Genomic DNA, 22,934 nt, shown 5'->3' with positions numbered 1-22,934 from the left:
AACAGCACCCACTCGGATGACATTCACTACACCTAACTATATTGTAATGGTTGATTAACGAAAAAAGAAGATCTTTGATGCTTTTCTTGAAGAATATAATATTAAAGGTCCATGGGTAGCAGATTCTGTGATGGGCATTGATCCAGGGAACTAGTCTGATTGCCGTATGAGTAGTCGGGAAAGGCATTTTTCCCATAGTATGGGGCAATTAGCATGTCTCATGGGGTTTTTGCTTTCCTCTGGATCGACAAGTTGAACACAACAGGCTTGTGTCTTGTTTCAACCTTAAAATTACAGAAGTGCTCTTTTTTACTGCATATTTCATGGTTTTTTAAAAGCTGCTTTGAACTGCTGCTCTGCCAAAAATTAGTTATTGAAGGGAACCTGTCACAAGATTTTGGCCTTCTAAACTAAGACTAGCACCTTAAGTAACACCTGTGCTGCATTCTGTAAAGGTGCACGTTACTCCCTGACCCCTCACCCCTTGCCCATAGATCACACAAATACCCTTATAAAATCTCCCACCCTGTATGTAAATTGTCCAGTCTGATGAGCAACCTAATCTGCTCCTCCTGTCCCTCCTTTCTCGCCCTCCTCCTGTGCTGATTGACGTGGATGATGCCTCAGAAGCCATCCATGTAGGTGGGTAAAATCTTGCGCCTGCGCAGACTTGTTCCCGGCTTGTGCAGGCGCACACTGCTCTGTCCTATTGCGGGTGGAGCCGAAAACAGAGGTGCGCCAGAGCAAACCAGCAAAGTTTCTAGCACAGGCACAAGATTTTGCCCATCGATGTGGATGACATCACTCGCTTCATCCACATGGCCGGGCAATATCTTGCGCCTGCGCAGAGAACGCACCGGTTTGTGCAGGCGCTCCTATGATTTTGGCTCTGCATGCAACAGGCGAGAGCGAAGTATGCCTGCACGAGCCGGGAATATAGAGATTTTGCCCGTCTACGTGGATGGCATCCGAGGAATCATCCAAGTCATACAGCAAAGGGGGAGGGCCAAAGGAGGGACAGGAGGAGCAGTTTAAGACTCCCATTGGACCGGACAATTTACATACAGTGCAGGAGGTTTTATAAAGGTATTTTTAGGGTCTACAGAGGGGTCAGGGGGTAACGTGCACCTTTATAGAAAGCAGCACAGGCGCTGCTTATGTGCCGCCCCCGTGCCAGCAGCCGGCGCTGCTCGGATCCGGGCCTGCTGGGGTAGTGGCTCGAGGGTCTCCGGACCCGGGGGTCTCACGGACACGCCAAAATAAAATGGGGGGGCGTAGATGTACGGGCTAGGCCGTATTAAGTTCATGACGCCACCCACGGTTGTGTGGTGAATTGGGACACCACCGCTGCTGTGATGGGGCACCCCGGGGGAGATGTAGGTGGCAGCTGGATGTTAACCCCTCCGTGGGTAGGGATGGTTGCCCCGGGACCCAGTGTTTCTGTGCAGGGTATAGCGACGGCAAGGGGATGCTTGATTACTCACAGTCATCAAATCACACGAGTCTCTGGTAAACTAAGATGCTGGTGGCCGGTGCCACGGACCGGTTGCATTTGGGTCCCCCACCCCGCTGGTGGTCTCTATCCTTTTCTCTGCAATGTTTTGTGTAAGGTGGACTTCCTTGTCTGGAACTCAGGAGTCTGCTCCCAGCTGGATGTGGCCTAAGGAGCCGTGCCCGCAGACGCTGACCCGTGGGATCTATGGGCCCTGGCGGTGACCTCCTATCCCTATCGGTGGGCTGTTGTCTTCTATGAGGGACTTTGGGTGGGACAGAACCTCTAGTCCTGGCCTCAATTGGTTACTTAACCAGGCCGCTTGTTTCCGGTCCTGGCTTCAGGGTCTGAGTACCCCCTCTGTGCTCCGGTTTCCGGGTCGGTTCCCCGTGTCGGTACCGGCGGGCTACAACCCTGTCCCAGTCCACCTCGGTTCTGCCGAGCTGTCTTCCCGTCTCCTGCTGACGGAGACCACTATCTGCCTCCTAGCCAGTGGCACCAGGGCTCCTACCCTGGCACCGTTCAACTTGAACTTTTTCTGCTGGAGCTACACTTAGCTCCAGCCCACACTCCTCTCCAAACTAAGCTCCAAAGCTTATCTGCTTGTTTTCCCGCCATGGGCTGTCCGGACCCCTGGGTGGGGCGTGTCCCAACTGCCTGGTCACGCCCACTGGTGTGTCTATCTTTCCCTAAGGGGGGTGACTAGGGTTTTACGTTGGCTGTGTGTTTCCTAAGTGGGGGATGGTGTTATGGGGCCTATCTGTGACTACCTGGTTTTGCCAGGGCGTCACACTTAAGGTGCTAGTTTTAGTTTAGAAGGCCAAAATCTGGTGACAGGTTCCATTTAAACACTATTTACAAACACTCCTTGCACTGACTGAGCTTGGAGGAGGGGGAGTAGAGAAACTCATACAGGAAGTCTTAGAAAATAAAGGAGCGGGCAGCACTCTGCAGGTAGCTTCAGACAGCTTTATTTTTCGATGCTGACAGGTCCATGGACCCGTGAAAGCGCCCCTAGATGTGCGAAACGGTACCATCGTCCTCGTGCTCCCCTCCCTCCACTCCCTCATGTCTGTTACACCTGTCAGCATCGAAAAATAAAGCTGTCTGAAGCTACCTGCAGAGTGCTGCCCGCTCCTTTATTTTCTATGAATTGATGGCTTCGTCTGGGCAATAGCACCACGGTTGAGACAGCAGCTTCCATCATACCAGGAATTTTTTCAGGATTGTGCCCGATGTCACAAAGCAACAACCACACTGCTTAGTGGTGAAACGAGATCATCTCACTACCTCTTGAAAGGGTAAGCAGTGCTGTGTACTTTTCCTTCTATGTTATTTCAAATTCATACAGGAAGTCTGTTTGTAAATAATGCTTGAGTAGGGATCCATGCTAGAGCAGCAGTTCAAAGCAGCTTCTAAAAGATGCAGTTAAAAAAACACGTTGGTGTTTTAGAGTGAAGGATGCAAAATAAAGTAATGGAGTATATAGTACAAAGATTCATAAAGTTGCAAAAGCTGATCAAAAATAAGAAAAGGTTTAGCTATTTTTAAGGTTTCATTTGGAAATTTGACCACTAGATGGGATTGGTCTAATCTGGGTACTTTCTTAGGCTAAGGCTACAAAGTGATTTTTGGCTGCAGAAATCACCCAAAATTACAAAGCTAGCTCAGTGTTTCCTTCCACAGACATCATTGAGGTTAGAAGATACAATGTTAGAAGATACAATGTCCCATCATGACTCTTTTTAGCAATTCAGAAGGATTTATTTTTGTACATTATGGAATTAAATTTTATAATAAATACTAATATAAAAATAATTTTTCTGGTGTAAATTTGAAACATTTCACTAATTTACTCATCACATAAAGAAAGGTGGGTGAAGTCTGGGTCTAAAAAGTGACAATAAACTTCCCAGAAACTAAAACAGCAGCAAACGATAAAAGATTTGTATCTACAACAACATTGAAATAGCTTCAGTTCCCGGTCATTAATGCTTTCTATCTGCTATTGTCTCTGTTATCTGCATATTACACATGATGATCTCTGAGCTTTTATCAGACCCTTGGCTTCCTGTAAACTAGATGACACCTCGTGGGTCTGCATTTATATCATTGTTAAAGGAATTTACATTAAAATATTTTTTTTTAATGGGAAAGGAACCATTGTAGACATTTTGGGACATAGAAAATTCAAGAATTACACCGGTCTAATTAAACTTAATGTGCTGTCCATTCCAGATATTCCAGGTCCTCCATGGTAGGGGGCACTCTTTGCAGTTGCTGTTAGCTTCATAGTAGGGTATTTATAATTGTGTTTCCTGAACCAGATGTTATTAGCTTTTAGATATAGACAAAAATGTACATATATTGAGAATACTATGCCTTTAAACAATGTGGGACCGCCCATATGATGATGTTATGTCTTTGGAAGCTTCTGATAGGTTTATTGGCAACATCTGAGTTAATTAGAGACACACCTGTGGATGTATATTAATGCAGACCTGAAACACACGGCTTCTTTATGTAGCAACGTGGGAAAGTCAAAAGAAATCAGCCAAGATCTCAGGAAGAGAATTGTGGACTTGCACAAGTCTGGTTCATACATGTTCATCTGTACAAACAATTATATGAAAGTACAAACAAGATGTGAATGTCCAGCCATCATACCGCTCAGGAAGGAGACAGGTTCTGTGTACCAGAGATGAACGTGCTTTGGTCAGACATGTGCATATCAACCCAAGAACAAAAGCAAAAGACCTTGTGAAGATGCTGGTGGAAGCTGGTAAGATTGTGTCATCCACAGTGAAACGAGTACTAAATCAACATGGGCTGAAAGGCCACTCTGCTAGGAAGAAGCCATTACTCAAAAAGAAACATAAGAAAGCCACATTAATGTTTGCAAATGCACACAGGAAGAAAGTCCTTCATTTTTGGAGACATGTCCTGTGATCTGATGAAACTGAAATTGAACTGTTTGACCATAATGACCATTGTTATGTTTGAAGGAAAAAGGGAGAAGCTTTGAAGCCTAAGAACTCCATCCCAACTGTGAAACACGGGTGCTGCAGCATTGTTGTTGTTTTGGAGTGGCCATCACAAACCCTGATCTCAATCTTATTGAAAATTTATGGGCAAAGCTGAAAAGACCGGTGCAAGTAAGGCGACCTACAGACATGGCTCAGTTACACCAGTTTTGTCGGGAGGAATCGGCCCAAATTCCTACCAACTATTGTGAGACGCTTGTGGAAGGAGATCCAAAATGTTTTACCAATGTCATACAGTTTAGGGGCAATGCTACCAAATACTAATGAAATGAAGGGAAACTTTTGACTTTGCAGAAAGTAGTTTAAAACATTCTCTCCCTCATTATTCTGGCATTTGGCAAATATCAATAATTTTGGTTACAAATTGACCTAAAACGGGAAAGGTTTATTCTGATGTCATGTCAGATAGTGAGAAAAACCTGTAGATGTGTCTGTATAGAGAGCCAAGGGATAAACCTGCAGATGTGTCTTTATAGGGTGTGGAGGGAAAAACCTGCAGATGTGTCTTTATAGAGAGCAGAGGGAAAAACCTGCAGATGTGTCTTTATAGAGAGTGGAGGGAAAAACCTGCAGATGTGTCTGTATAGAGAGTGGAGGGAAAAACCTGCAGATGTGTCTTTATAGAGAGCGGACGGAAAAACCTACAGATGTGTCTTTATAGAGAGTGGACGGAAAAACCTCCAGATGTGTCTTTAGAGAGAGCGGAGAGAAAAACCTGCAAATGTGTCTGTATAGAGAGCGGAGGGAAAAACCTGTAGATGTGTCTGTATAGAGAGCGGAGGGAAAAACCTGCAAATGTGTCTCTATAGAGAGCAGAGGGAAAAACCTGCAGATGTGTCTTTATAGAGAGCGGAGGGAAAAACCTGCAGATGTGTCTGTATAGAGAGCGGAGGGAAAAACCTGCAGATGTGTCTTTATAGAGAGCGGACGGAAAAATCTGCAGATAGTCTTTATAGAGAGAGGAGGGAAAAATCTGCAGATGTGTCTGTATAGAGAGCAGAGGGAACCACCTGCAGATGTGTCTTTATAGAGAATAGAGGGAAAAACTTGCAGATGTGTCTTTGAGAGGAGGGAAAAATCTGCAGATGTGTCTGTATAGAGAGCGGAGGGAAAAACCTGCAGATGTGTCTGTATAGAGAGCGGAGGGAAAAACCTGCAGATGTGTCTTTATAGAGAGCAGACGGAAAAACCCACAGATGTGTCTTTATAGAGAGCGGAGGGAAAAACCTCCAGATGTGTCTTTATAGAGAGTGGAGGGAAAAACCTGCAGATGTGTCTTTATAGAGAGTGGAGAGAAAAACATGCAGATGTGTCTTTATAGAGAGTGGAGGGAAAGTGAACGAGTTTCCTGAGGTCCCAAACTACACTGAGACCCCCACTCATATGTTCTGGCCCTATGAATGGAACTAAGGTAACAATACGGTCCCTTTTCCATGGCTGCTAGCTATACGATGCCGGGAGCTGATGTAATGCATGACATAATGGCGCACCGTCTTGTTTCATTCCTGACTCACTTGTCTGTGGTTGAGGAGTAAAAAATTAGATGTCAAAAATCAAAGAAGAATGAGGATTGTTTGAGCTTTCCGGTGAAAGTCTTGATTCCCCGACTGTGCAGCAGAGAGAAGATTATACCCTGGAGATACACACAAAGCGATGACCTCATGAAGTGTGCGAGGGGCTACATACTTAGCGTCTTGTCCACAGCCTCAGTCTCCAGAATCCTGACCACAGTCTGACTTGGCAATTTTGGCACAGAGCTTATACACCAGAGGGGGGTGCGGGGATCTGATTCTTTATGACTGTACTTATGTTTTTATTTGTTTTTTTCCTTGTATCAGGGAAAGTATCTATCGCTTACTACCTCAGACAACACCCGAAAACATCAGCAAAAACTTTGACCAGTATACGATCGACCCCGGCACGCGATATCCCAACCTCAACTCCAACTGCGTCCGCACTCATCAGGTGAGTAACACAAAGCGATACAATTAAGGCTGTGAGCGTTTTTTGATGCAGATTTGGTGCAGATTGTGACTTAAGTCTGCAAAGTCAATGAGAATCCTGAAGTTTTGTGCGCACGTTGCTTATTTTTCTTTGCAGATTTGGTGCAGAAAATAATCTGCAGCATGTCAATTGTTGGTGCGTTTTTTTGGCATTTTTTTTAGCCCTTCCACCCATGGACTTTATTAAACAACATACATGGCACAAAAACACTAAAAAATCATGTGTTTTTTGGTGTGTTTTCTGGTTAAGTAGCTGGACCAGTCACTGAGCCAAAAAAGTAATCAGACATAAAACGTAACTTTTACTGTTCCACATATAAAAATGAACTGTAGTTCATAAATGAGTTAAAACCAGGGTTCACAGTCGTCCCAATGATTGGACGATCAAACGGACCAAAATATAAGGAATATTAAGATCCTACACAACACGGACTGCCTCAGCTGGTTTGCATTCAAATGTACAATTGTGCCATCATAAGCACTATATCCAACTGAAAAAAGAGGTATACACACAGATAGTTTGTCACATTAAGAACCCCAATTATGGGAAACTGTCTCTGTGTGTATTATAGGCAGATATTCTAAACACTGAGGAATTAGAAATAGAAAATATTCCTCTCTGATAAGGAATGGTCTTACCAAATCCCAGAATCATAGGCAGGCATTATACAGGTTACCGGCTCAGATACGGGGGGCTGTTTCTCAGCACATCAGATCCCATACAGCCAGATAACCTCAGTCAGGCAATTTCAATGCTTCCCACTCCCAACGTTTCAAACTGGATCATCAGGGGCGTCCAAGTGGGATATCAGCAGTGGACGTCACTAGGCATCGCTTTCACATGACCCTCCACAGGTGCCCGATTCACTACAATATCAGTAAACAAATATCAGAAAAACGCCCAGGGAACTGCCGATCAGGCCGCATTTATCATGCCCCATGATTATATTAACTCACCTCATCCAGGCGTGTGTCGAACCTAATTCAGGCTTGCCGCGCTTAGCATTTGGAGTGACGCTCCAAATATAGCACCGCGCATGCGCGGATTCGTTGGAATAATGACGCGCACTCCCAGAATACCTCCGGACCGGAAGTTACGCATCATCAAAGGCAGCGTCGCTTAAGAGACGTCACCGTCCTCACCCAATGTCATCACATCCGGGTGGGTGGAACGCAAACAGCTCCATTAGATGGATACACATGTTAACCTTGCCTAGCAACCTCGGTTCCAAATACCATGGCCGCGTTTATAATTATATGGCATTAGGCACAGGTCCACATAGAGATGCCGGTATATATTAGCAGTGTCACAGGTCAGGTTTATACTATGATAAAAACGCACTAGGCTAGTGCAGCCAAAAGGATGTGGAACAGAGACAGATGTGAAAGAAAGATTAAAAACCGAGAGCTTCTTAAAGATTAAAAAACAAGCCTATTTCAAAAAACTATCAAAAACACAGGGTCAATTGAAAGTCAGTGTCCAGATGGGACCCACAGAGGGAGGGCCAATCCACAGGAGGCGGACATCAGGACTGTAGGGGCAATTATGTATGTATGTTGTTTTGATTTGTTGTTTTGAGGAAGGGGAAAATGGACAAAATCATCTAGACATGGTTCCCAGAAAAGGACAGGGTCTAAGAGACTAAGGTGCATACTGGCCACTGACCCTAGATATAATTACACACTACCTAACATGTGGGGGTCGGCACCCTATCATAACCCACGCCCATGGTGCCCCCACTCGGGCGTCGACTTTCCCTCCTAACAGGGCCCTAAAACTAAGGTGCTCCTAAGAAAGGGGAGAAAGAGAGGGATTCATTTAGTCCCGTCGGCACCATGGTATCCAGGGTATAGATCCAGAAGCATTCCTTCTGGAGGATGGTCTTGTCCCAGTTTCCACCGCGTAGGGGAGGGTGGATCAAATCAATGCCCATTACCCTAAAGCTTCCCAGATCGCCATTGTCAACCAAATCCCATATAATGGGTGGAGCTCCTCAGGTGATAAATTTGTTTTCTAGACCCCTCAATAATACTGAGCTACTGGTTTTGAACAAAGGCTTGTCCTTTGTCCCCACCACTGATTTCAACGAGTTTACAGCAATTAAGGATCTTAACTTATTTGCTAGACGCTTAAAATGGAAAAAAAAATTTGACAGAAAAAATGAGAAATCATCAGCTGAACTAGGAATCCCAGGAGACCTTTTAGAGGACGTTAGATTACTCTTTCACCTGAGTGACACTAATCCGAATGATTTTGGTGAAGGGCCATTTACGGACCTCAAAAATAGAAGCATGAAAACACCGCCTACTTGTGCAGAGACTGATGCAATAGATGTTTTCGTCAATTTGGTGACTGAGGACATAAAAAATAGCACAGGAACACGTAGGGGTCAGTATAACCTGTCAAAAATGGAAATGCTCAGTTTACAAACTTTGGAAAAGGACTCCAGTATCACCATCAAGCCCTCTGATAAGGGGGGCAATGTGGTGATACTGGACTCTAAGGATTATAAAAGCATTTGTCTTGAGATCCTTAATGATGAGGCATGTTATGTCAGACTTGACTCAAGTCCAATCTTGAGATTTAAAAACGAATTAAGGAACATGCTAGATGAAGCTCTTGATTTGAATATTATAAACAAAAATGAGTTTGACTACCTATTACCTACTTTCCCAGTAATGGCAACGTTCTATATCTTGCCAAAAATACACAAGGGGTGTAACCCCTTGAGAGGTCGACCCATTGTGTCGGGTATTGGTAGTATAACAGAGAAATTGAGCATCTATGTTGACAGGATTTTAAGTCCCTTTGTGGTCTCCCTCAACTTGTACTTGAGGGACACCACTGACTTCCTACGTAGAATTGACGATATCTTTCTTGAGGAAGGCATGCTACTGTGTAGTATCGACGTGGAGGCACTGTACTCGTCCATCCCCCATGAGGCTGGGGTGGAGGCAGTGAGGTATTTCCTCAGCACTAGAGGGAATCAATACATGCAGCATAACAACTTTGTCATCAAGGCCCTCACTTTCTGCTTGACCAAGAACGTCTTCACCTTTGATGGGAGGTTCTTCCATCAGCTCGGGGGGACTGCGATGGGGACGTGCTGTGCCCCATCGTATGCCAACCTCCTCCTGGGCTGGTGGGAGGAGAAGGTGGTCTTTGGTGGCCTGATGGATACGGAGGACGTCGTCTTGTGGACTAGATACATAGACGACGTCTTCCTTATCTGGAAGGGCCCGGAGGTGGATTTCCACGCGTTTATGGCTAAATTGAACAATAATAACATTGGCCTATGCTTCACTAGTGAAGTAGGTGGAGATAAGCTGGCGTTCCTCGATGTTGTGGTCGAAAGAGGACCAGAGGGCCGCCTAAGAACAACAACGTATAGAAAGGCCACCTCCTCCAACTCCTTGTTAAAATGGGAGAGCGCCCATCCAGGCTCCCTCAAGAGGGGGATTACTAAGGGACAGTTTACAAAGATGCGGAGAAACTGTTCAGATGATGTTGCTTTTGAAACACAGTCAGTTGACCTGATGGGACGCCTGAGAGAGAGGGGCTATCCGGAGCAGGTCATTATTAAGGCCTACAAGTCCACATGCAGTTTAGATCGTAGTGGTTTACTACATTCCAACCGTCAAAATGCCACCACCCCGGACACCCTAAGGTTCATTACAACATTTCATAATGGTGCAGTGGACCTAAGGAAAATACTGTCTAAACACTGGCCCATATTACATATGAACCCTTCATTTGACAAACATCTTTCGGATCACCCATCTGTCACTTATAGAAAGGCGAGATCTTTGAGTGACAGATTGGTCCATAGCCACTTCCAAGATAATAAACCAGCCAAAAAAAGTGATGTGAAAGGCTGTTTTAAGTGCTATGACTGCATTAATTGCAAGTATGTAGAGGAAGGAAAGGAATTCAAAAACTCAACAGGCATTTTGAGGTCATTTATAACTTGAAAATCAAAGGGGGTGGTGTACAAGGTGAGCTGTGGTTGCGGTAAGCTGTATGTGGGCAAGACCATCAGGGAGCTGAGGCGCAGAGTGGGGGAACACAAAAATGACATCATAAATAAAAGTGACACACCAGTGGCAAGACATTTCAACGCCTCCCATAATGGCGATCTGGGAAGCTTTAGGGTATTGGGCATTGATTTGATCCACCCTCCCCTACGCGGTGGAAACTGGGACAAGACCATCCTCCAGAAGGAATGCTTCTGGATCTATACCCTGGATACCATGGTGCCGACGGGACTAAATGAATCTCTCTCTTTCTCCCCCTTTCTTAGGAGCACCTTAGTTTTAGGGCCCTGTTAGGGGGGAAAGTCGACGCCCGAGTGGGGGCACCATGGGCGTGGGTTATGATAGGGTGCCGACCCCCACATGTTAGGTAGTGTGTAATTATATCTAGGGTCAGTGGCCAGTATGCACCTTAGTCTCTTAGACCCTGTCCTTTTCTGGGAACCATGTCTAGATGATTTTGTCCATTTTCCCCTTCCTCAAAACAACAAATCAAAACAACATACATACATAATTGCCCCTACAGTCCTGATGGCCGCCTCCTGTGGATTGGCCCTCCCTCTGTGGGTCCCATCTGGACACTGACTTTCAATTGACCCTGTGTTTTCGATAGTTTTTTGAAATAGGCTCGTTTTTTAATCTTTAAGAAGCTCTCGGTTTTTAATCTTTCTTTCACATCTGTCTCTGTTCCACATCTTTTTGGCTGCACTAGCCTAGTGCGTTTTTATCATAGTATAAACCTGACCTGTGACACTGCTAATATATACCGGCATCTCTATGTGGACCTGTGCCTAATGCCATATAATTATAAACGCGGCCATGGTATTTGGAACCGAGGTTGCTAGGCAGCGTTAACATGTGTATCTATCTAATGGAGCTGTTTGCGTTCCACCCACCCGGATGTGATGACATTGGGTGAGGACGGTGACATCTCTTAAGCGATGCTGCCTTTGATGATGCGTAACTTCCGGCCCGGAGGTATTCTGGGAGTGCGCGTCATTATTCCAACGAATCCGCGCATGCGCGGTGCTATATTTGGAGCGTCACTCCAAATGCTAAGCGCGGCAAGCCTGAATTAGGTTCGACACACGCCTGGATGAGGTGAGTTAATATAATCATGGGGCATGATAAATGCGGCCTGATCGGCAGTTCCCTGGGCGTTTTTCTGATACTTGTTTACTGATATTGTAGTGAATCGGGCACCTGTGGAGGGTCATGTGAAAGCGATGCCTAGTGACGTCCACTGCTGATATCCCACTTGGACTCCCCTGATGATCCAGTTTGAAACGTTGGGAGTGGGAACCATTGAAATTGCCTGACTGAGGTTATCTGGCTGTATGGGATCTGATGTGCTGAGAAACAGCCCCCCGTATCTGAGCCGGTAACCTGTATAATGCCTGCCTATGATTCTGGGATTTGGTAAGACCATTCCTTATCAGAGAGGAATATTTTCTATTTCTAATTCCTCAGTGTTTAGAATATCTGCCTATAATACACACAGAGACAGTTTCCCTTAATTGGGGTTCTTAATGTGACAAACTATTTGTGTGTATACCTCTTTTTTCAGTTGGATATAGTGCTTATGATGGCACAATTGTACATTTGAATGCAAACCAGCTGAGGCAGTCCGTGTTGTGTAGGATCTTAATATTCCTTATATTTTGGTCCGTTTGATCGTCCAATCATTGGGGCGACTGTGAACCCTGGTTTTAACTCATTTATGAACTACAGTTCATTTTTATATGTGGAACAGTAAAAGTTACGTTTTATGTCTGATTACTTTTTTGGCTCAGTGACTGGTCCAGCTACTTAACCTTATCATTGTGGATCTTCCTATTGTATATTGCTAATTTCCCTTGGTGTGTTTTCTGCCAGAAGGTGCAGATTTGATGCAGAAAATCTCTGCACCAAATCTGCAACGTGCGCATGTAGCCTAACACAAATGGAGGATGAAGACAGTTTCTGATCCCACCACTAAAATCTCCAATGAGCATGAGTTACCCATGGTGACATGAGTGGGGGAGAGACTTCTGTTCTTTTATATGTTCCTTAGGGGCTATTTACATTACCTTTTTCCCTTTCCATTGGATGTCTCGTATGAAGCACCAAAAAACGTGACTCAGACCCTTCAGCAGAGCCATACAGTACAATGAGACGAGCAGAATTGAAGTGGACCTCTGCTTGTGATTTTTCAAGAGGACACAAGAAGTAAACTATGTTCTTGTGCCGGTATAAAAAATACCCCACAGAGTCTTTTTGAACTCCACTTGTCTTGTACTTTATGTCTCTATAAGGAGGTTGAGGCTGAATCCTTTTTTAAAGGTAACCTGTCACCAGATTTGGTGACTATAAGCTGTGGCCACCACCAGTGAGCTCTTATATACAGCATTCTAACATGCTGTGTATAAGAGCCCAGGCCGCTGTGTAGAACGTAAAAATCACTTTATAATACTCACCTAAACGGTTGGTGCCGTCTCAATTCTCCTCGTGCGGTGCCTCCTCTTTCGGCCATCTTTGTCCTCCTTCTGAAGCCTGGGTGCATGACGCGTTTTACGTCATCTACACTAGCTGGCATTGAGGTCCTGCACAGGCACACTTTAATTTTCCCTGAGCAGGGCAGATCAAATTATTGTAGTGCGCCTGCGCAGGACCTCAATGCCGGCTATTGTGGATGACGTAGGACGTGTCATGCACACAGGCTTCAGAAGAAGGAGGACAAAGATGGCCGAAAGAGGAGGCGCCGGTACCGGAGAACAGAGACGTCCATCTGACCAGTCTGCACTGCACCGCCCCTTAGGTGAGTATTATAAAGTGATTTTTATGTTCTACACAGCGGCCTGTGCTCTTATATACAGCATGGTAGAATGCTGTATATGGCCTCCAACACACTCACGTGAAAATCACGCCCGTGCCGCGAGACACGTATTTACCCTGCGTGTTGCGTGTGGTAAGTACGTGTCTCTGGTACGTGCGGGCCACATGTGTTCTCCGTGTGCTATCTGCGATAGCACACGGAGAACCAGTAATTTGCATACTCAAGTGGTCCGCGCTGCTGTCCAGGGTTCTGATCTTCGGCTCCAGCCACGTCCACTCCCCGCTGACCCTGCTTCCAGAGGGGCGGAGATTAGCTCCTGTGACAGCACGCCCACCTCCTTTACACGCTTATAACAAGCGGCGGCCGGCAGGAACATTTAGCAGCGGAAGATTCTGCAGGTAATAAGGAGGTGAGTATGTGTTTTTTTTTTATTTTTCAATTAATGACACGTGTTCTCCGGCGAATGTCACACGGAACTGCATCCACACTACATCCGTGTGGTACGGGTGCGGGCCGTGTGACACCCGTGCTGCCGGAGAATACGGGGACATGTCAGCTTGAAGAAATCACAGAGGCACGTAAGTACGGAAGGGACACACGTTCCGTTCCAAAATACTTACGTGTGTCCAAACAATAATGAAAACATAGGTCCACGTGTCTCCGTGCCGCCGGTACGTGAAAAAACTGCCAAACACATACCGGCGGCACGAATGTGTGTCTTAGGCCTATAAAAGTCTAAGGCGGGCTTTGCACACTACGACATCGCAGGTGCGATGTCGGTGGGGTCAAATTGAAAATGACGTACTTCCGGCATCGCATGCGACATCGTAGTGTGTAAAGGCTCGATGATACGATTAACGAGCGCAAAAGCGTATCATCGATGCAGCGTCGACGGTCCGATGTTATTCCTCGTTCCTGCGGCAGCACCCATCGCTGTGTGTGAAGCCGCAGGAGCGAGGAACATCTCCTACCGGCGTCACTGCGGCTTCCGTAGGATATGCGGAAGGAAGGAGGTGGGTGGGATGTTTACATCCCGCTCATCTCTGCCCCTCCGCTCCTATTGGCCGCCTGCCGTGTGACGTCGCAGTGACGCCATACGACCCGCCCCCTTAATAAGGAGGCGGGTCGCCGGCCAGAGCGACGGTCGCAGGACAGGTGAGTCCATGTGAAGCTGCCGTAGTGATAAGGATATCGCCGCTGCGACGGGGGCGGGGACTATCGCGCTCGGCATCGCAGCATCGGCTTGCGATGTCGCAGCGTGCAAAGTGCCCCTAACACCATGACTACATCTGAATGTCCAGCCCCTGAGTCACTTCTTTAATAAATAAACCTCATTATTAAATTAAATTAAGCTGTCCCACCAGGAATGATCCTCCTGTGTATAACACACCAGTGTACACAGCGCTCTACAGCTCTTATTTATGTGAACTGTTACTATGTATCAGTCTTGTCTCTATGGTTACCGGAATATTGGGATCATTTATATCAGTTCTGTTTGTAGTTCATGTTGGGACTTTGTCCTGGAGTTCCAGGCGATGTGATTTGTGCCGTCGCTGTGTAATATGACCGCACGGCTGCAGAAAATGCTGATGGAGACTTTACTGTAACCTGCGCTGGTGATGGATATTCCTTCAGGCGGGAGAAGTGTATATTTACATGTGCTCAGTGTGAGACGGGTGTAATCTCTGATACAAAGTAAAGTCACCCAGCGGCCGCCGCTGCGGAGATATTTGGATTACCTCCGCTGTGCGCATGGGAAGCAGGTTAAAAAACACAGCTGATCGGTGGGAACGGCTTTCCCTTTAAATTGCATTACTGGAATTGAAAAATCAGTAAAGTTCCGAACATGCTTTTTTTTTTTTTTGGAAAAAGCAGAACAATGCCAGGACAGGGGTCCGACTTTCAGCTTTAGAGTCCGCATTATAAAGTCTACATTAAAAGTTTTCACAGCAGAAATTGTGGATTAAATAAGATGCAACAAAAGTCGTTTTCCATGTGGATTCAGTAGAAACAATAAAACTCATCCACTTTATGTGCTGCAAAATGCTGTAGATTCGTCTGCAAATTTTGAATCGATCCCCTTTGTACCAAGCGACTACAATTGTCGCAACATTAAACACATTCTACAACAGTCGTGCAAGTGAAGACAAAGACCTTCTCATAGATCTGCTTCCGCATTTACACTAGCGGGGATTGCCTTTGCTTATACATTGTAACAAAGCTTCAGCAGTGTCACTTGGACTTGGTAAAGGAAGAGTTTCATCCATTGAATGTAACAATTCACTGCCAGCAAGCATAGATTTTATAGAGAATCTTCTGATAAGCATTAAGGTTCAATGAAGTATAAATGCATTTGTTTTGTAAGAGATCTTATTGGATCTGCTCACTTCAGTTCACACGTCCAGTAATCATCCATTAAAACGGATCTGTAGCACCCCACGGGGCAGGTGTTTTAACCTACTCATCACCAGGCCGGGGTGCAGATCCTCTGCAATGTCACGGGGGGGGGCCTGGCTCGGTTCCGTTAACCCAAGGCGTACAGAAAGGAGGGTGGAGGGGGGTAGTTAGAGTTTTTAGGAAAGTCTTTTATGGTCATGATGCCACCTGTGGTACGTGGCCAGGGATTGGCCGCTGCTGCGGGTGCTGCTCTCCGGGGCTGATGGTGAAGGTCGCAGCAGGGATGGTGTCACTCCCCACAGGCGGAGCGGGATTACCCTGGGGAGGATGATGGAGGACGGACGGGGTTGGTGATAGTCCCCGTTGGCACCAAAGCGCTGGGCGAAGGCACTGGTAAAGGAGAGGCAGAGGCAGGGGCTGCGGTTCCAGGTTTTTCACTCACAAGTTTTTCAGGCACTGCCCCAGAGTACCGATCTCCGCCATAATAGGCTCCAGCCGATCCCAGATCCGTGAAAGGTCAAGTCCGGTGTGTGTCAGCCTGTGAGCCCTTCCTCCTTTGATGCGCTAAGTATCGGACCCCTGTGGCGTGAAGGACTCAGGGATCCCGGTGTCAGTAAAGTGTGTCCGGTTCTGTATACTGATAGCGCAGTTCAGTTGTGGGGCCGGTCCTCAACCCCGGATCCTATATGCTATTTGCTGCAGACTCAGTGGGACAGGTCTGGTGACTGTTCTAGCCGTTCCCCACGACCCTTGCAGAGTTGGTAGACAATGTGAAGTGTATCTGCCCTAGGGTTCTGTACCCCGACAGCGCCAGTCCTGTGGAAGTAGCCGCCTGCTTCTCCTCAGCTACCGAGTTGAACGCCCTGGCCCACAGAGCGGCTCACAGCACGTCCACTCTGCTCTGTGTCTGAACCTGCTCTCTCTCTGTTGTAATTGTTTGTTCCAAGCTGTTGCCCCCAGCCGCTGCCACCGGCTGGTTCACTACTCTCACTAGGTCAACCTGCTCTTCCCACTGTGCTCCTGACTTCCCCTATTGGCTGCTTCTCCCTGACCCTGAGTCCCAGGTTCCAGTGGATCGGGGAGCCCCTGGTGCGGTGGCGTCCTGTAAACCCACCACTGTAGTGGCCGCCTACTGTGACCCTACCCTGGCCCGGTCCCCATTGGGGAGGGCAACCTGGTATGTATGTGTTAGTCGACAACCGGTACCGACCTTCCCTGAACTCAGGATAAGTACTACACCCTAATGGAGGTGCAGTACCCTGTGGCGCCTGAAGCCTCAGGGGCGCCACAGATCCGTTGGCAAAAAAGTTCTGAAAACACAACTTTTTTATCCGTTGATAAATAACTGACTTCCGGTTTGTTTAACATTGGAATCTATGGAGAACGGATCTGTTAACAGATTGCTACTTAGTCATCGACTTTTCTTGCATTTGTAAATGATCCATTTTTTTCTTACTGGATCCGTTTCAAATCGAAGATGATCAGCAATCTGTTCACGGATCTGTTCTCCACAGACGCCAATGTTAACAAAAACGGACAGAAATAATTTTGCCAACAATTCTCTGCAGGATCCGGTCTAACAGATGATTACAGGACATTTGAACTCAGCCTAAAAGGACTGAAGTCAGTGGATCCAATAAGATCTCTTACAAAACTAATGCATTTATCCTTCGACAGGAAGGTGACAGAAATGAACCATGGCGCCAGTTTGAACAGAGCTTTAGTATGAAACCCTACAAATATTGCTGATCGTCAATATTTACTATTTTTGAACATTCATATATTTACAGAAATCGCATTTTTAAAGGGGTTGTCCACAAGACGATATTATACATTGATGCATCCATTTTTCTTGCAGGTTAAACATTTATACTTCACCGGGGAGTTGCATGGATGCCCTCTGGAGAGAGCCAGCTCCATCAGAAGATCTGTAGGGATAACCAGGCACGGTACGTGTAGTGCAAATCATAAAGGGAACGTTCTCCCTCCAAATTCCTGTTCTTTCCAGTAGTAATTGGGGCAGGTAAAACATTTTTGCTTTGGGAAAAGATTTGTAAAGAAAGTGATGGAAATCAATGAGGGTCACAGCCTCCATCAAATTAGATCAAACCCAATTGTGGGAGGATCGAGGGACCTCTAATGTCTGTAGGGGATTCCCAGCTCAATTTCTACAGATGATGTTGGGGAAAAATAAGTTTGACCACCATCGCCCGATCCTTTCGTTGTCCAAGCAGAGAAATTGCTGCTGGATGAGTTTTCTGTTCTTCCATTTGATATTTTTGTAGGGAAGTCAGAAGAAATAGAAGATTTTGGCCGAAAGTTGCCTGGGTCCCTTAGTCACCCCTACAATGTTGGAGATACATTTGGGTGGATTTTAACTTTCCATAGTCTGATACAATCATTATTAAGTTTTCTTCTTGTGTCTTGTCAGAATCTGATATTCGACCCAACAAGCTCCTCACGTGGTGTCAGAAACAGACGGAAGGCTACAGGAACGTGCAGGTCACCAACCTCACCAGCTCCTGGAGGAGCGGCCTCGCGCTGTGTGCCATCATTCACCATTTCCGGCCAGATCTCATGTGAGTCAACGATTGGTCATCTTTAATGTTCTGCAACCTCAGAATTATCAGAAATCAAATCGATTTGTAACTAATCAAATTTGTCACAAATTTAGGGGGGATTTGATTTACGTGAATTCCAACAAAACATTGGCCGAGAAAGGGACAAAAAAATCTCATACTCATCTCTCCTTGGCCCTCTCCATACTTTTCCTTCAGTTGGCTCCTTTGTCTTATGTTTTCTCTTTCCGTTCCCCCCGACACTGCCGTTATTCACTAGACCCCATGCCATGATATAGGGTGCAACACGCGCCAATCACTTGCAATGCACGCTATGCGGCAAAGGGCATCGCTGCCCAGTTGTCACCGTGGGGCGAAGTGAAGAAGAACAATGCAAGAGGTCCATAAAGAGAAGGAGATAGAGGACAGAGGAGCTGACTGGAGAACTGGAGGCAGTGTATAAGTGTTACATCACCACTGGATGCTCCAGTGACTTCTACTCTGATCGCCAGGCGCGCCGTGTTCCTGCCGTGGATGGTGCTGGTGATGGGAGAGGAGTCGATGCCAGCGGCACCGGTGTGTGCAGGCTACGATCATCCACTGGGCTGGGTTATCTTGGGATCTGCAGTACCACTGGCTGACTATAGGTGGCGTGGTTCTTCCAGCTGAAGTTACAATCATTCAGCTACAACCAATGGGAAGACACCACACCCTTCTTAATTCCCCTCCTGTCTGCTGACCACTGCCAGAGATAGTTCTGAATTCCTGGTTCCTGTTCCGCTCTGTTCTGTTTTGTGATTCCTGTGTGCTGACTTCTGCGTGTTTTCTGACTACCCTTCTGCCTGCTGTTTTTGTACCTCGCTGCCCGATCCGGATTTGACCTCTGCTTTGTTTACTGATTATGTCCTTGCCTACCGATTCTGTCCCTGTTCTGCTATTCCTGGTTTGACCCTGCCTGACTACTACTCTCATCGGACTGCAGCCTTCCAGAGGTAGTGATCTCCAGGGCCCTGTGTAATTCCAAATCCCTGTATAAGGGTTAAAGGGTTTCAGGGTTCTGGGGGGTCCTGCTTGGTGAGTGGCTTCCCTCTAGCCTGTCCATTACATCCCCCCTGAGTCTGTGGAGCCAGGCAGGCGTTACAATAAGAGGGTTTTTTAACACTTTCCGGCAAACTCAATTTGCACCAAATATATTTGGCGCCAATTAAATTTTTTTGTTGAATTTCAGCAGATCGCTCCTCTATATTGTTTGGTATTAGTTGGTTTATGTAGTGAAAATGGAATTTAATCTGCTAGCTAGTTGTCAGGTCCTGGTACCCCTGTGTCTGTCACCTGAGTCTGCCTTCCCATACCTGCCTATCCTTGCTGTGTTCACCATTCCTGTCCATAGCCACCTGTCCAGTCTTCCTTAGTCATCTCGCCTATACCTGAGTCCATCACTTGTCCTGGGGTCAGCTGCCACAGTCCCGGTCACTGCCCTGGTCACAGCCTTGTGGTGGTCGCTTAGACAATCCCCTCCCACTAAAGGGTAAGCCTGCATCCCCCCTGACGCCCTTACACAGGCCGTGAGCGTTACAACGTGCTTTATACAATTCCTTGAAAGAAGGCCTGGTTACAGGATTTATAGAGAAGTGTGGTTTGCGACTCCCTCTTTGCTCTTCTGATTGGCTGAGAGGGTTCACAAAGGGGAGTGGCAAATATTCTCCAGCCCCCGAGCAACCTAATAGCATTAACAATGCCTTGAAAGAAGGCCTGGTTAGAGGATTCATAGAGAAGTGTGTCATGTGACTCCCTCTTCGCTCGTCTGATTGGCTGAGAGGACACTTTCAACTATTTCTAAAACGTTGTGTAATCTGATGAAGGTCGTTTGACCGAAATATTATACACAGCTGCTTGTTCCAATAAAGAATTTCTACTAAATTTCAAACCATATATGAGTGCTGGATTTTTGGATTTATTGATATAGGGGTTGGACCCTATCCAGGCACCATTAATTTTGTTGGAGTGCCACACTTCCACATATTATTGTGATTGGCTGAGAGGGTTCACAAAGGGGAGTGGCAAATATTCTCCAGCCCCCGAGCAACCTGATAGCTTTAACAATGCCTTGAAAGAAGGCCTGGTTAGAGGATTTATAGAGAAGTGTGTCATGTGACTCCCTCTTCGCTCTTCTGATTGGCTGAGAGGGTTCACAAAGGGGAGTGGCAAATATTCTCCAGCCCCCGAGCAACCTGATAGCATTAACAATGCCTTGAAAGAAGGCCTGGTTAGAGGATTTATAGAGAAGTGTGTCATGTGACTCCCTCTTCGCTCGTCTGATTGGCTGAGAGGGTTCACAAAGGGGAGTGGCAAATATTCCCCAGCCCCCGAGCAACCTGATAGTATTAACAATGCCTTGAAAGAAGGCCTGGTTGGAGGATTTATAGAGAAGTGTGTCATGTGACTCCCTTTTTGCTCTTCTGATTGGCTGAGAGGGTTCACAAAGGGGAGTGGCAAATATTCTCCAGCCCCCGAGCAACCTGATATCATTAACAAATGTTCAGAAGCTGCATGTGGATATATATATATATATATATATATATATATATATATATATATATATATATACCTCTCTCTGTCTACATTATATATAGTGAGAACAAAAGATATTTCTATTTTTTATTACAGTTAATTAGGAAAACATTGGCCACTGGCGATGACCTGCTCACTCTCCATCTTTTCATTATTCCATGACATGTTGCATAAACGAGCTTCGTCTTTGATCCCCGGCCTATTAATGATGTCTTTCTTCCTGTGATATTGTATCCTTTGTTCCTCAGTGACTTTTACTCTTTGAACGAGGACGACACTGTCAGGAACAACCAGCTGGCGTTTGATACCGCAGAGAAAGAGTTTGGAATCTCGCCCATCACTACTGGGAAGGAGATGGCGTCCACAGAGGAACCAGATAAGCTCAGCATGGTCCTCTACCTCTCCAAGTTCTATGAATTATTTAGGGGCGCCCCTCTGAGGCCGGTTGGTGAGTGGCTCTTTGTAGCTGTATCTTCTTATGATAAGATGATGTAAGGGTTCATGGTCGCCTGGAGTCTTATAACTCTTTAAGGCCAATACCTGATTTAAAGGGGTTGTCCATTATTACAAAAACATGGCTGCTTTCTTTTAGCAACAACGTCACCCCTTAGCATGGCTGGTTTATTACCCCCCACCCCGCCAGTAGAGGGAGCTATTAGCACCTCAAATCTACTTATATCCTTTAATTTTTGCAGACTCGGCCCCCAAGGACAACGGGAAGAATGGAGAATTGTATTCCTCCAAGCCATCCAATCTGCTTACTAATAATTACCTCAATCTAACATTACCCAGAAAGAGAGTGCCAAAGGTGAGAACCCAAACTCCACGTTATTCCTGTTATTTTATTTTTTTGTAAGTTAAAATACACAATAATAAAATGTTTTTTAATTTAAATTTTAGAAAAAATATTTAAACATTTTTGTGTTTTGGGTTTTTTTTTTGGTAGATAATATAACAATAATTTTAATATTAAAATGTTTTAATTTAAAAAAAAATAAAAATTAAATTTTAGAAATATTTTTATGTTCCCTTTATTGCTTTCTCATTTAATGTTGAATAATTTTTGGAAATACTTTACTTATCTTGTTCAGATTCTGGTCTTATACTACAGTCACATCCAGAGCTGCATTCACTATTCTGCTTATTGGCAGTTTGCTGTCCAGCTCAGCTTTATATGTGCTCCCTGCTCGTCTATGTTCTAACAATGAAGCTCTGGTGGTGTGCATTCTGGGATTTGTAGTGTTCTGTACACCGGGAGTTGTTTGCTTGTCTAATGTGCAGAGTAATTGCATTTTAATATAAGCCATTATCATACACAGCGCAGATGTCAGGGGGACAGACTGGTCTGATATATTATATTCTTTTTTTTTTCTACCAATCTATTTAATACTTTGTAGATGCATTCGAATCAATGCTCCACTCGTTGCTACTGGAAACAGACAGATAACTGTACGGAACCGTATGTATACAGTGATTCCACCAGCAGAATAGTGAGTGCAGCTCTGGAGTACAATACAGGATGTAACTCAGGATCAGTACAGAATAAGTAATGTAATGTATGTACACAGTGACTGCACCAGCAGAATAGTGAGTGCAGCTCTGGAGTATAATACAGGATATAACTCCGGATCAGTACAGGATAAGTAATGTAATATATGTACACAGTGACTGCATCAGCAGAATAATGAGTGCAGCTCTGGAGTATAATACTGGATGTAACTCAGGATCAGTACAGGATAAGTAATGTAATGTATGTACACAGTGACTGCACCAGCAGAATAGTGAGTGCAGCTCTGGAGTATAATACAGGCGGTAACTCAGGAGAAGTACAGGATAAGTAATGTAATATATGTACACAGTGACTGCAGCAGCAGTATAGTGAGTGCAGCTCTGGAGTATAATACAGGATGTAACTCAGGAGTAGTACAGGATAAGTAATGTAATATATGTACACAGTGATTCCACCAGCAGAATAGTGAGTGCTGCTCTGGGGTATAATACAGAGGGTAACTCAGGATCAGT

At 45.6% G+C, this 22,934-nt stretch overlaps 1 protein-coding gene across 11 annotated transcripts in view; it reads left to right on the top strand.

Annotated features, from left to right (window-relative positions):
- The window catches only part of MICAL2 (microtubule associated monooxygenase, calponin and LIM domain containing 2), a 336,247-nt gene that overhangs the window by 163,505 nt on the left and 149,808 nt on the right, over positions 1 to 22,934 (top strand). For all 11 annotated transcript variants that reach the window (XM_075325683.1, XM_075325690.1, XM_075325688.1 and 8 more), the window contains exons 10-14: positions 6,375 to 6,501; positions 17,642 to 17,732; positions 18,215 to 18,362; positions 21,161 to 21,360; positions 21,608 to 21,720. In XM_075325683.1, coding sequence (XP_075181798.1) covers positions 6,375 to 6,501; positions 17,642 to 17,732; positions 18,215 to 18,362; positions 21,161 to 21,360; positions 21,608 to 21,720 — 679 coding nt within the window. The remainder of the gene's footprint in view (positions 1 to 6,374; positions 6,502 to 17,641; positions 17,733 to 18,214; positions 18,363 to 21,160; positions 21,361 to 21,607; positions 21,721 to 22,934) is intronic.

Source organism: Anomaloglossus baeobatrachus, chromosome 10 (genome assembly GCF_048569485.1).
Source record: "Anomaloglossus baeobatrachus isolate aAnoBae1 chromosome 10, aAnoBae1.hap1, whole genome shotgun sequence".
Taxonomy (NCBI): Eukaryota; Metazoa; Chordata; class Amphibia; order Anura; family Aromobatidae; genus Anomaloglossus; species Anomaloglossus baeobatrachus.
The sequence above is the reverse complement of the archived record's forward strand: the minus strand, read 5'-3'. Positions and strand labels throughout refer to the sequence as shown.